General features: G+C 46.7%; 1 protein-coding gene and 1 long non-coding RNA gene across 6 annotated transcripts in view; one reads left to right on the top strand and one right to left on the bottom strand.

The window, feature by feature from the left end:
* The window catches only part of lrrk1 (leucine-rich repeat kinase 1), a 209,902-nt gene that overhangs the window by 148,801 nt on the left and 46,849 nt on the right, over nucleotides 1-14,252 (bottom strand). For all 5 annotated transcript variants that reach the window (XM_072278376.1, XM_072278373.1, XM_072278375.1 and 2 more), the window contains 2 exons: nucleotides 10,311-10,480; nucleotides 7,023-7,194 (listed from right to left, as the gene is read on the bottom strand). In XM_072278376.1, coding sequence (XP_072134477.1) covers nucleotides 7,023-7,194; nucleotides 10,311-10,480 — 342 coding nt within the window. The remainder of the gene's footprint in view (nucleotides 1-7,022; nucleotides 7,195-10,310; nucleotides 10,481-14,252) is intronic.
* LOC140209830 (uncharacterized) overlaps nucleotides 1-14,252 on the top strand; it is a 44,769-nt gene that overhangs the window by 11,006 nt on the left and 19,511 nt on the right. The window lies entirely within an intron of this gene.

Raw genomic sequence — 14,252 nt, 5'->3', positions numbered from 1 at the left:
CTACTTTTTGCTGAACTTCCTTTTCCCAAAAATCTGGTATTTCCACCTCTCCTTCACCACTTTAGGGAATCCTGAAGCACCATTCAGCCGATGTAATAGCTCAGAAATGCAGTCAATGACCAGCAACCAATAAGGTAAGATATACAAATAGTTTATTGGCCTTACAAAGTACTGGCTGGAGAGAGACTTGATAGAAGTGTACGCAATTATCAGTACCCAGATGTAGTGGGAAGGAACTATTTTCTTTAGCTGAGAGGTCAAAAACAAGGGGCCAGAGATTGAAAGAAATTGTTTGAGAAATTCAAGACAAGAATAAGATATACAACTTGCTTCTCTGCTTTACTAAGTACTGACTCCTCATCAAGATGTTGCCATCAGCCTCAGAGAGGGGATGTTTAGTTTAACATCTCATTTAAAAGAGGGAATCTCCACTAGGGTATTGATGCACCTGCCCTGGTTGTTCTGACATTCTCCTGATGTCAGATGCTTATTACATTCCTCAGTGTAAAGTCCCTAACATGTCATCAACAATAAAATCTTGCTCAGGATGTTCAGCATCTGCAGAATCTCGTGTGTCTGTTATCAGAGAAATACAGACATTCACACAACAAAAGGGCCATCCTTTCCAGTTTGGTTACAGGGATACAATGAGTAACTTCCTACAGGATCTCACATTATCAAGCCAACGCTTTTTCCGTAACACCATCTACACTGACTCAAAAAGGCACCTCCAGTAAAGTTTTTCAATACTATCCTACCAATAATTTAGAGAGGGGTTAATTCTCAAATAAGATACAAAACAAAGTCCTCACCTCAAATCTACCCCAATAATATCAGAGAATCGAGAGCAACACACACGAGATGTTGGAGTAACACCGCAGGCCAGGCAGCACCTATGAAGACCTGATGAAGGGTCTCAGCCCATAACACCAACTGTTTATTCCCCTCCAGAGTTGCTGCTATTTGACCTGCTAACTTCCTCCAGCACTTCGTGCATGTTGCTCAAGATGTTCAGCATCGGCAGAATCCCGTGTCCCTTTTGTCAGAGAGTTACAGACACTGACACAACAAAAGGGTCATCCTTTTCAGCTTGGTTGCCAAGATACAGTGAGTAACTTTTGACACCAACTGCAGGTTATATTTTGACCCTGGTACTTTTTCCACAAGGGTTTCAGCCTCCACCAGACTGGTGTGCAATAAGATCCAATATCTCACCACTCTAAATGAAAAAAAACCTTTACCTTCTGTGATGGGGTCCTGAATTACCCCTATGAAATGTACTTTTGAAAAGAGAGAGAGAGAGAGTTGTTCAACACCAGACACCTTGTTATTAACAGAGAGAGGCGAAGACTGCTTGGAGATGGTATTATGGTTTCTCTGCAGCACGTTTACACTTTGCAAGGACATTGACAGCTTCCAAGTTCTTACAGAGAGAGAAGGAAGGAGCTGCTTGATGGACAGCTAGTGTACAGCACAGTGAGATAAATAGGTCAGCTGTTAAACCTACAGACACATGGTTTTGGACTCTGAATGAGCTTTGTTGTGCCCACAGAAAAGGTGGATTTTGGAGGATTGATCAGGCGGATCGATCAGTGGCTCTCGCAGCATGAAAAGGGTGTGACTAGTGGGGAGTTATTCATGTGTCCGACCCTCGCCTGGGTTGATAATTCCACCACAGAAGAATGGTACCCTTTGTTGTGGTCACAGTTGGTGACTTCTAAAGGATTTCGGAGGACAACGGGAAGATCGACGGTGTCAGCTCACCTGAAGACTCAAATCTCTCCCTCTCTCTCTCTCTCTCCATCCCTACTCAACTCAATACCATGAACTGAACTGAATTTTACTCATCATAGTAAGACTATCTATTTACCCCTGGACTTGAAGCAGCTTGGTTTTCATATATTTCCATACTTATACATATCTAATCATTGCTAACCTGTTTTCTATATCTGATTTTATATTACTGTATTGCATAGTTACTAATAAATACCATTAGTTAATAGCAATACTGGACTCAAAAGTGTTTTCCATTTCTGCTGGATCTTTAACCCGTCACGGGGTACGGTCCTCAAGCAATTTCCTTCAAACTCTGGCCCTTTGTTTTTGGCCTCTCAACTAAAGGAAGTAGTTTCTTCCCAATATATTTGGGGCTTTGATAGCTGCATACACTTCCATCAGGTCTCTCCTCAGCTTGAACTGCACCAAAGGAAACAAGCACAGCTTTGCCAGACTTCCCTCGAAAGCAAAGTCCTCCATCTCCAACACCCTCATCAATCTCTTCTGAATCCCCTCTAACGCTGCAGATTCTCTTTATAATGTGGTAACAAGGACTGTCTGCAGACGGCTATGCTTTAACTAGCTTTATTTTACAGAGTTCTGGCATGACCCTCTTGTTTTTGTGTCCTATGCTTTGGCAGATAAAAAAGTACTCCATGTGCCTCTTTAATTAGTTATAAGACCATAAGACATAGGAGCCAAAAGGGTCATTTGGCCCATCGAGTCTGCTCCTCCATTTCATCATTTACCAGTCCCGGTGTCATTATGGATCCATCAGCACGTACCCTGTTCCTCTTTAATTTCCAGTCTCCCACCTTTAATTGTGCATTTCCTTGTGTGGTTGCACTCCCCACTCTGCTTTGGAATGAATTCCATTGGACGCAGCTTTCAAGGCGATGCAGTGGCACAGCCTGTGGAACCACAGCACCAGAGAGGGAGGCCAGGTTCGATCCTGACCTCAGGGACTGTCTGCGTGGAGTTTGCAATTTCTCCCTGCAGCTCTGTGGGCTTCCTCTGGCTGGTCTAGTTTCCACACATATCCAGAGGTGGTGCAGGATGGAGTGCCTACTGTTCACAGTAAACTGACCTTACTGATTAGGTGAGTGGTGGAATCTCGAGGGAGTTGGTTGTAATGTGGGGAGACTAAAAATAAAATGCAGACTTTGTGTAAACTGGTGCTTGATGGCCAGCAGAGACACAATGGGCCAAAAGGTCTCTTTCTGTGCTGTATCGCTCTGTGACTCTATAACCAGACCACTGTTGGGGGTTGCATCGACTGTTGGCCAGAAATGGCTCTCCTTGGGACCATTTAAAGTATCCTTGACATACAAATAATGGCCAGCCTGAATGTCAATGCAAGCAGGGTGTCTCTCTCTACAAGCTTTACAATCTCTCGGTCCTCAGGGAAGGCTGATGGGTTTGAGTTTCCTATAGGAAACACCCTATTCCTGAGACAAACATCTAACTCCCAGAATGACAGGTGAGGTCTACCTGCATGATCTCATTTTAAATTCCAGTGGAGTGCCTACCTTGTTAGCCTGACTTTTCAACCAGAAATCCCGGGGTCAAGATGCTTTTGCCAGGCAGCTCTCCCTCACTGTGCGTCTGGGCAACACTTTGTGAATGTGCACGACCCCCCAAGACCAGCACAATGCAAGGATGCTTTCTTCAATAATTCTCCGCTCTCTTGACCTCCATTCAGTGGGGGCGGGGGGGGGGTGAAAGTGGACCTTCAAATGGACCCTTGAAGAGAGAGACTGCTCCAGTCATTAACACTGCCAAACATCAGTGGTGAGGTTAAAGGAATTGGTTGGCTTTCTCAAATTGAAGAATGTCTGGCTTACTCTTCATTTAGACCGCAATGTTGCCAGCTGGGGGTTTGGCGGGGTGGGGGAATGCGGGGAAGAGGCTCACAGGATGACCATTTGCATATTTCACGGGCTTGGTGGTCTCTCTGTGACTAGTGTTGTGCTTGCAACACCACCTGGTGTGGGCAGAGCTCATCCCACTGGGTACCTGGATGAGTCCCTCATACTATAACGAGAAGTTAGACAAACTTGCGCTGTTCTGTCTGCAGTGTCAGAGGCTAATGGGAGACTTAATAGAAGTTTATAGAATTCTGAGAGGCAGGCAGTCAGAACTTTTCTCCCCAGGGAAGAAATGTTAAGTACTAGAAGTCATACGCTTAACGTGAGAGAGGGAAAGTTTAAAGGAGATGTAAGGTGCAAGGTTTCTCTATACAGAGAGCATGGTGGGTGTCTGGAATAGAATACCTGCCGTAGTGGTGCATACACATACGCATTTAACAAGATGTTTGACATGTGAATATGCAAGGATTGGAAAGATATGGATGATGCACAGGCAGAAGAGAATTTGTTGAAGCTGACATCATGTTCAGTTTAGACCTTGGAAAGATATGGATGATGCACAGGCAGAAGAGAATTTGTTGAAGCTGACATCATGTTTAGTATAGACCTTGTGGGCTGAAGGGCCTGTTCCGCATTCTACTTGCACCTGAACGAACAACTGTGAGAGGGCAGGTGATCCAGAGATTCATTCTGTTGCTTCTGGGTTGACAGGAGGAGGAGGCTGGAAGTCTTCCTCTCCTTGGGGTTATTCTGGGATATGACGTAGCAAGATTCACATCCGTCTCCTCTGTCAGGAGCATGCAAAGAGATTGAGAGCCTTGAGAGAAAGATGCTTGGCTCGGAGTTCCAATCTGAATAAGGACCCAGCCCCGTGGGAAGTGTACAAAAAGTATGCACTGAGGGACTCTCTGACTTGTGGTTCCAGATGCTAGAAGATTTGAATCACGCCTCTCCCTCTTCTACTCAGTGAAAAAAAAATAATGCTTGATATGAAACACAGAAACATGGAAATCTTACAGCACAATACAGGCCCTTCGGCCCACAAAGTTGTGCCAAACATGTCCCTACCTTAGAAATGACTAGACTTCCCCATAGCCCTCTATTTTTCCAAGCTCCATGTACCTATCCAAAAGTCTCTTAAAAGACCCTGTTGTATCCACCTCCACCACCGTTGCCGGCAGCCCATTCCATGCACTCTCCACTCTCTAAGTAAAAAACTTACCACTGACATCTCCTCTGTACCTGCTCCCCAGCACCTTAAACCTGTGTCCTCTTGTGGCAACCATTTCAGCCCTGGGACAAAGCCTCTGACTATCCACACGATCAATGCCTCTCATATGGTCACAGTCAATGACAGCTCCTCTGTCATAGATTCAGAGTGAACAGGAAACTTCGTCCAATCCGCTTCCAGGGCTCTTCTCTCTTCGGGTCCATCAATTAAGGGTGCACATGCAGAGTTTTGTAGAAGCACCTGCCAAAGGTCGGTTTACTAAGCACAGATGAATTGGAGTAATACACACAAAATGCTGGAGGAACTCAGCAGGTCAGACAGCATCTACAGATAAGAGTAAACAGTCAATGTTTTGGGCCGAGACTCTTCATTAGGACTGGTATTACTTTGATTTCCAGCATCTGCGCATTTTCTGTTGTTACTGATAGATTGGAGGTGACACTGGCATTAGATACTCTTCTGCCATTGTGCAGAAGGTTTATTCGACAGGAGGGGAGACGGGTGGGAGGTACTGGTTCTGTCAGGGAACTTGAGGGTGCTGAGTGACTCTCTGCCAACACGTTCTCTGCTACAGCATGGCCATCACTGAACTCTATGTGGAGGAATCTGCACCATCCTTCTGCCGCAGTGAAGCCTGGGAAACGGCAACAGAGATTCAACTGAATAAAGCGAAAGATCAGCTAAACAACTATTCCATCCAGAAATAAAATCCAGCAACACACTGCAAGGGAATAAAACTGGAAATTAAGGACCGAAGGAAAGTATCTTTTAAAGGAAGATTTTGTTTACAGGAGAAGATTCACATTATTCTTACCTCAACTTTGCTACTGTCCTTTATAGATCTATTGACAGATCACTGAGACGCTACGGCACAAGAGTCCAATCAGCCAATCAAAATCATGCTGGCTCTCTGCTTGGTGCTGTAGCCCTGCCAGTTTACTTCCCTCAGTGTTTTTGAAAGTTGTTGGTCATCTCTCCTTCCACCAGCGCCATGGAGAGTGAGTTCCAAGTCAGTACAACACACTACACAAAACTCCTTTCTTCTGCACTCTCCTCCCCATTGGGTCTCTTACCCAAATCTTAAATCTGTGAAGCCTCATACTTTTGCCATCAGCTAGTGGGAATTGCTACTACCACTTCTATCAAATCTCTCCTCATCCTTCTCCTCTCAGAGCCAAGCAACTCGAGCTTTTCATGGCTAAACTGACTCACCCTGGGCCGATTCCAGTTAACCTCCTGCATCTCCCTTCGAGGACCTTCCGTCCCTTCTTAAGCTTCAGTAACCAGAGCTGGCCAGAATCCCAACGGCATGGAGGTTCTCTGCTTTAGTATTAAGTCCCTCTGCCCACGTAAACCAAGGTACCATGCGTTTTCCTAATTGTTCTTAATGATCTTTGTACATAAATCTCCAGCAGGTTTCCTTGAGAGCCCTTTAGAACAGTTCCATTAAGTCTCTGCTGCTACTCTCCCCATGCTCCTTTCATCCCTTTTGACTTGGCACACCACCGAGACATCACACATCAAATGCTCGAGACAAAGCACAGGATGGTTTAAATTAGGCAGAGATCACTGACTGCTCAAGGTCACTTGGATTCCCTCAAGCGTATTTTGTTCTAAACACATTTCATTTGGCTGAGACTCTTTGTACAAACAGATGGGGGGCTACTTAATGTTCCAAATGGTGGTGCAGAGGCTTCCTAAGGGCATGGCAGATTCCAAATTTTATTGGAAAAGACATGCCTGTCGATGACACACCAGAAGAATTTGACTTGTATAATGCCCTTGAGCTCTGTACATCCTCCTAGATCTTCCCAGGCCTCGCCTTGCCTGTCCCTCTGCACAGTCAGCATCGGCCCCCACAGCACGTACCTACTGATAAGCTTCCACTGAGGACCATCAGGGAATGGCCCCAAGGTGCCCCTGGAGAATGTACCATGAGCAAACCTGTCATGCAGCTGTGCGAGGAGACATTGAGGCATTTGGCTTACCACTTGTCAGAGACATCAATTTAAAGGAGCATCTTAAAAGAGCAAAAAGAGACAGAGGTTTAGGGAGAATCTAAAGCTCTCAGCAGCCCTGACCACCCAGTATACAGAGGCCAGTATTTCCATGGCTGTCTTTTGCCTGTTAAGTGATGGCATTCTCACCTGGCATGGAATTCAGTAACACTCTGACGACGTCCTCGTGGCCCTGATGAGCAGCGATGATAGCAGGGTTTTCAGGACTGGGCTCTTTCGACAGTTCCACCTGTGCTTCCTGCAGCAGGTAGCGGACCATGTCCGCATCTCCATTCGAGGCAGCGACGGCCAAGAGGTCACACTGGGAGATGGGAGTGGAAACAGTTAGACCGGCAGCAGCTGAACACTAAGCAGGCAGCCTGCTTCCCTCTGTCCCTGCCTAGCCCCTCGGCAGCTCAGTGTTAATTTGCTGATAACCTGCCTTCCCCCTCTCATTTTGCCTTTCGTCCCTCCTTGGGAGCTACACAAAGAGTAAGATGTGCAAAAATAGTGGAACCTCTCGCAAAAGGAACTGAGCAGAACACTAGGAAACCATACCATTTTACTCAGGCAGCAGCCAGAATCAGTGAAGCCCGACATTGCACTGAAGGCTCCCCACACAATGCTGGAGGAAGTTAGCAAGTCCTCATCTATGGAGAGGAATAAACTGTCGACGATTGGGCTGAGCCCTTTCATCAGATGTAGAAAGGAAGACGGCAGAAGCCAGATTAAGAAGGTGGGGAGAGGCATCTGCAGAATTGCTCGTGCTTCTGATTGTAATGAAGGGCCCTACTTGGCAATCAGTTCTCAAAGTCAGGGAGTGATATAACCTGCAAATAGACTCTTCGGCCCACAGACCATTAAGCACCCCATTCATCCCATTTTACATTCCCACCACATCACTCTGCCACTGACCTGTACTATGGGATGGGATGTGGGAGGACACCAGATCACCTAGCAAACAGCGTGTTCTCAGACGGAGAGCATGCAAACTCCACACAGACAGCACCGGAGTTCAGGAGGTGAGGCCATGGGACACCAGCTCTGATGCCCACAAACGGCTGGTGCCGAATGGCATATGCTCCCATTGCCAGGCCTGATCGAGCCTTCAGAAAGCCCAAAGCCCATTACCATGACAACTGGCCCCAGTTAGAGTCAAACCACTGCAGAAACAGTCCCTTCAGCCCACTGAGACAATACTGACCATTAGCAACCATTTACACCACTTCTCCACACACTTCCATTGACTCCTTTCATCAGATACTACCCCTCACCTGCACAGCAGACATCTACCTACCAAGTCACATGCCTCGGCCTATGAGAAGAAACCAGAAACCATGGGGAATATGCAGAGAACATGCAAGCTCCACATAGACAGCACCCGAGGTCAAGATCAAATCTGGGCTGGTGGATTTGCAAGGCTCTACCTATGTCACTACACTACTCTCAAGAGGGGAGAGGTCAATGGTTTAAAGGCCAAGCCACATGGAAAATTTAATAATGAACAAACTGTTCCCCTCACCCCCCCCAAACCCACTCAGTGACAGCTACAGCCCAAGGCTGGTTGAGTTTTATTCTTCTGGTAGTCCAACATCAGAAGATAAAAGATTGAATTATAGGGAGAGATTGGGCAGGCTAGGACTTTATTCCTTGGAGTGTCGGAGACTGAGGGGTGATCTCATAAAAGTGTGTGAAGCCGTGAGGGTGTGGATAGGGTGAGTGCACTCAGTCTTTTCCCTCAGGGTTGAGGAACCAAGAATGAGAGGGCACAGGTTTAAAGTGAGAGGAGAAATATTTATTAAGAGCCTAAGGGGCAAACTTTCTTTTACACAAAGGGTGGTATGCATGTTGAATGAGTTGTCAGAGGAAGTGGTTAAGACAGATACAACAATAAATTTTAAAAGAAAGTTGTATAGCTACATGGACAGGAAAGGTTAGAGGGTTATTGGCCAAACACTGGCAGATGGAACTAGCTTGGATAGGCCTGTTGGTTAGCAGTTGGATCGAAGTGCCTGTTTCCATGCAGTATGGTTAGAACACAGAAGAGTAAAGCACAAGAACAGGCCATTCAGCCCACAATGTTGTGCTGAACCAGCTAAAGAGAAAATCAAAAACACCCAAACACTAATCCCTCCTACCTACACCATGTTCACATCCCTCCAGATTCCTTACATTCATGTGCCTAGCGAAACATCTCTTAAAAGCCTCCAACGTATTTGCCTCTACCACCATACCAGGTAGCACATTCCAGGAATCCACCACTCTGAGTAAAAATCCTACCCCTCACATCCCCCCTTGAAACTACCTTCTCTCACCTTCAATGCATGCCCTCTGGTATTAGATATTTCAACCCTGGGAAACAGATACTCTCTGTCCACTTTATCTATGCCTCTCATAATCTTATAAACCTCTATCAGATCTCCCCTTAGCCTCTGCTGCTGCAGAGAAAACAACCCAAGTTTGTCCAGCCTCTCCTGATAGCTCCTAAACCAGGCAGCATCCTGGTAAACCTCCTCTGCACCCTCTCCCAAGTCTCACCATCCTTCCTACAGTGCAGCAACCAGAACTGTATGCAAAAGTCCAGATGTGGCCTAACCAGAGTTTTATAAAGTTGCAACATAACCTCTTGACTTTGAAACTCAGTGTCTCAACTAATAAAAGAGAGCATTCCATAAGCTTTCTGAACCACCTTATCCAACTGTTCTATGTCCTAGACAAAGAATGTCTAGGAGTTTTGTGATTGGGCAAGTAATTCTTCCAGGATCCTGGGCCCTCTTTGGGTCCTGGGGCCCCTCCAATCTTTGATCTCATAGTCCAGAATGGTTGTATGATGTTGGACTGTTGCAGGGGCAATGACGCATAGTAACTCCTGCCACCCTCTGGTACTCTGCTGGATCCAAACATCCACCAGCCTCAGGAACACAATGGTTACAGGCTGGGAAAGTAGAAGCAGATGACAGGGAGGGCAGTAGAGGTTGAACCTCTGAGTACTTGAAAGGCAGGGGGAGAAAGAGGTCTGATAACTTCTGTGGGGCCCACAGCCGTGGGATTAAATCCTCCATGGAGCATCAGTGGAACCTGCAGGAGGTCTGATATCGTCTGTCATCTGCCCACTTCTAAGGCTGTCTGGAAGGGGCGGAAGCAATACGTGTTGAATGTGACGAAGACCGGGCAACATCAACTCCCATTATACTTGTGTAACATCCACATCGGTCCCGTCCCCCAGGAAACACCACGTGGTACATGAGGAACCTCCCATCTCAGCACAACTGTGGTGTCGTGGAAGGTGTCATATACAGGAAAGGCTCTTCAGCTGGATCAGGACCTAGAAGGAGCTACCAATTAACTTTGCTGCAGCTCCTTCACGTCTTGCTCTCCATTCTCCCGAATAAATATCCCTTTATTTTCCACCGGATTATCACAATTTAAACTTCTTACCTTCTCTGCACTGCTGCCAGATTCCTCACAAAAGAGCCGTACAAGCTGCTGAACTCGCTCCAGCTCCCCAGCACTGTAGGCGTCCTGAATGCTCTGTAGGGTGAGGCACTGACTGAAGGGTGGGTTTGCCAGTCCTGACTGCTTACTTCCCATAATCTCATCAGTAGTTCCTGTGAACAAAGGCTTGGATCAGATCTTGCAGAGGCTCTAATTCACACCTTCAGACCCAAAAAGGACAATACACCAATCAACCAACCAACAAATAGCATGGCCTAAAATTATATTATTGTGTTTCACACCATGTAATTTCCTGAAAATGACTGGTCATATCACGTGCTGGCAGCCATCCCCCAGAACTTGGTTCCAGGTTATCCATACCCATGCCCGGAGTGTTCCAAGGCCACTGGGTGCACAGAGAGCTCACGTCACCTGCAACCATTGCCACACACAGAGCTGTACTGTCGTCCCAACAGCAGGGTCTGAACTGGAAGAAAGAGGCCAGCTTCACTTCACTTACTTTGCTCATTGCTGGCAGCTTCAGCTTTTACGTGTCGTTGAGGATTTCCAGCACTACTAGATTTCCTCATTCCCCTCCCCTACCTCCCTCACTAACCCTAACTCCTATTCCTAACTGATCGCTCCCCTAACCCACCTTGAACCCTACAACACCCTGACTCCACCAACTGAACCCACTTCCCAACTAATCACAATGACCACAATCCTTATCCTGACCCAGCCCACACTAACCACACGCCCCTCCCGAAACAACCGTGAAGCTTCCCACAAAACCAGCAAAACCTTCCAACCACAAGTCTCTCTTGAGCAGTCTGGACCCTACTCTCATCTCACCCAAACTCCAATCTGCACCATCAGTAAGACCAACCCTAACTCATTACATTTCTATCCTTGCCCTCTTCATGAACTTGAGGAGATCTGGTATGCCACCAAGGACTCTGGCAGAGAACATTCTGACTGGTTGCATGTCATAGAGGTTCTGATGCTCAGGATTGAAAGAGGGTTGTAGAGGATTGTAGTCCTCTCCAGTTCTATTACCACAGGCACAACCCTCCCTATCATTGCAAACATCTTCAAGAGCTAGTGCCTCAGAAAGAAGACACCCATCATTGAAGACCTTCACCATCCGGACATGCCCTCTTTTTGTTACTACAACCAGGAAGTACAGAGCCTGAAGACACACTCATGTTTTGGGAATGGATTCTGCCCCTCTAACATCAGATTTCAGAATGGTTCCTGAACCCATAAGGACTACTTTGTCATCCCCTTTTTCACTATTATTTATTTCTAGTAAAAAGTGATTTGTGTTTTGCATCTTACCATCCCTGTAAAACTACAGTGATAACACCCTGATCCTATCCCAATCTTTCCCATAATCCCAACTCACCTGTCAACAACTGTGCCATTTTCCATTCCCAACTACCTCCCAACCAAGCCCTATAATCATTTCTGCTCATAATCCCCTCTCCTCTTCTCCCATCCAATCAACTGCCACTATGAACCCTTCAGAGCAGCCTCTTTCAGCCTTTGTGATAAGCAAGCCTGTCAATTGCACAAAACGTTTTTGCCCTCAGATTACTGCTCGAGCTTCGTACTCAACTTCCCGCCGTTGCCTGTTAGGGAGTTTGTACGTCCTCTCCGTGACTATGTGGGTTTCCTCTGGGTGCTCTGGCTCTTTCCCACAGTCGGGAGGTTAATTAGTCATTGTAAATTGTCCCAGTATTAGGTTGGGACTAAATCAGAGGTTGCTGAGTGGCCAGAAGGGACTATTCCACACTGTATCACAATAAGTAAATAAATAGACTCCTTATCTTCTCCCAGCACAACAACACATAATTAAATCTGGTGCAAAGTTTCACCCATGGTGTTCAGATCCTGTGTGGTATCCTGACACTGTCAGCTTTTTGGCTTTGGGCTTAAAACCAATCAGGTGAATGGGACAGACGTTTCTTTGAGCTGAGATCATACATTTCATAGGGACCAAACCACAGCAAAGAATTCACCAACACAAGAAATTCTGCAGATGCAAGAAATCCAAAGCAACACACACAAAATGCTAGAAGAACTCAGCAGGGCAGGAGGCATCTATGGAAAAGAAAAAGAGTTGACACTTCAGGCTGAGGCCCTTCTTCAGAACTGAGAAAGAAGAGGGAAGAGAGCAGGAAAAAATGTGGGGGGAAAGGGAAGGAGGATAGCTAAAGGTGGTAAGTCACAAGACAAAGGAGCAGAAGTAGGCCATTCAGCCCATCGAGTCTGCTGAAGCCAGGTGGGTGGGAAAGGTAAAGGACTGGAGAGGAAGGAATCTGATGGGAGAGGGGAGTGGACCGTAGGAGAAAGGGAAGGGAGGGCACCAGATGGAGGTGATAGGCAGGTGAGAAGAGGTAAGAGGCCAGAGTGGGGAATAGAAGGGGGGGGGGGGGGGAGGGAAAAAATACCAGAAGGAGAAATTGATATTCATGCCATCAGGTTTGAGGCTACACAAATTAATATAAAGTGTTGCTCCTCCACCCTGAGAAGCACAGAATGGCTGAGTAAGCTGGCTACAGAGTTACAACACTATTGCACAGAAACCTTCACCCCTGGGTTAAGGATCTATGGAATCTCAGCTTCAAGAAATGTGTTGACACAAGATGTTAGAACGTTGATGTTAGAAATCTGGAGCAAACTCCACTACCCATTTCCACATGACCTGCTTGTCCTCGGCCTCCTCCACTCCGCCTCATATTCCACCTGGGTAATCTACAACCCAAAACTGAGTTCCTCAAATTCAGTAACCTGCTCTTCCCACCCACACACCTCTTTCTGTCACCTCCTGATCCATCCAGGTCCTATCACACACCTTTCTTTACAAACCATCCTCCCTTCCCAGTCTCCATTTCTCTCCCCTGCTCTTTCTACTCCATCTGCCCTTAACCTGATCTCACTTCCCAATAAGTCACCTATTTCCTTCTCTCCACTCACTGTTCCCACTTGCCCACTACCCTTCACTTTATATGGTTCCACTCTTCAACTTGCTTTCTTATCAGATTCCATAACCAGTAAGCCCTCCTTTGCCTCCACCTATCACTTCCTAGCCTCTGTCGATGTATCCCTGCTTCTCTCCTCCCTCCTCGCTCCATCTGCCAATCAACCACTCCTCATCTGGATCAACCTATAACCTGCCATCTCTTGCCCCACACATCCCCCCTCACCTCTTTACATTAGCCATCTTCCTTCTAGCTTTCAGAGCAGACAAAAACTTTTTACCTGAGGCATCGGCTGTCCATTCCCTCTACGGACGCTGATGCACTAAGACCCTCCGGAAGCTCACCTTTCTCTTTAGAAAATGTGGTGTCACTTCAGGAGGCTGTGCTAACCCACCACTTCGTGTTCAGAAGCGCTGGTACACCAGCCCTTTGGCCCTTACTTGCTGTTCTTTAGTGACAGCATTTGAAAGCAGCGATATTGCTCGGGTGTCTGCAGCCAGGCCTCAATTCGGTGTCACAGATGCCTCCGTTTCAAAGTTGCCACATTGCTTGACAGCAGATACAAACATACTAAAGGGGAACAGGAGAAAACCACGCATCCTTGACTCTGCTCCATTATCCAATGTTTGCAATTCTTAGGATTCTCTTTTAGCTTATCTGCCAGGGATACTTCACGTCCTCTTTTACTCCCTTAACTTCCTTCCTGAGTATACTACTACATTCCTTCCCCCTCCCCCTCCCCGTGGACTTATTTAATCCCAGCTGCCTATACCTGACATATGCCGTGACCTCAATAATCCTCATCAGCTAGGGTTCCCTAATCGTACTAGTCTTAAGGCTGGTTTATACTTGTGTGTACGGGCTATGCCGTAGGCCTGATTTATACTTTTGTGTAACCCTACGCCGTAGCGAGCATGCGCAGTTATGTCTGCGTCGCTCTGCAATTCACCGCCAAAACGCT

The sequence above is a fragment of the Mobula birostris genome, chromosome 14, assembly GCF_030028105.1.
Source record: "Mobula birostris isolate sMobBir1 chromosome 14, sMobBir1.hap1, whole genome shotgun sequence".
Lineage (NCBI taxonomy): Eukaryota > Metazoa > Chordata > Chondrichthyes > Myliobatiformes > Myliobatidae > Mobula > Mobula birostris.
Note: the sequence above shows the minus strand (reverse complement) of the source record. Positions and strands in the feature narration are given on the sequence as shown.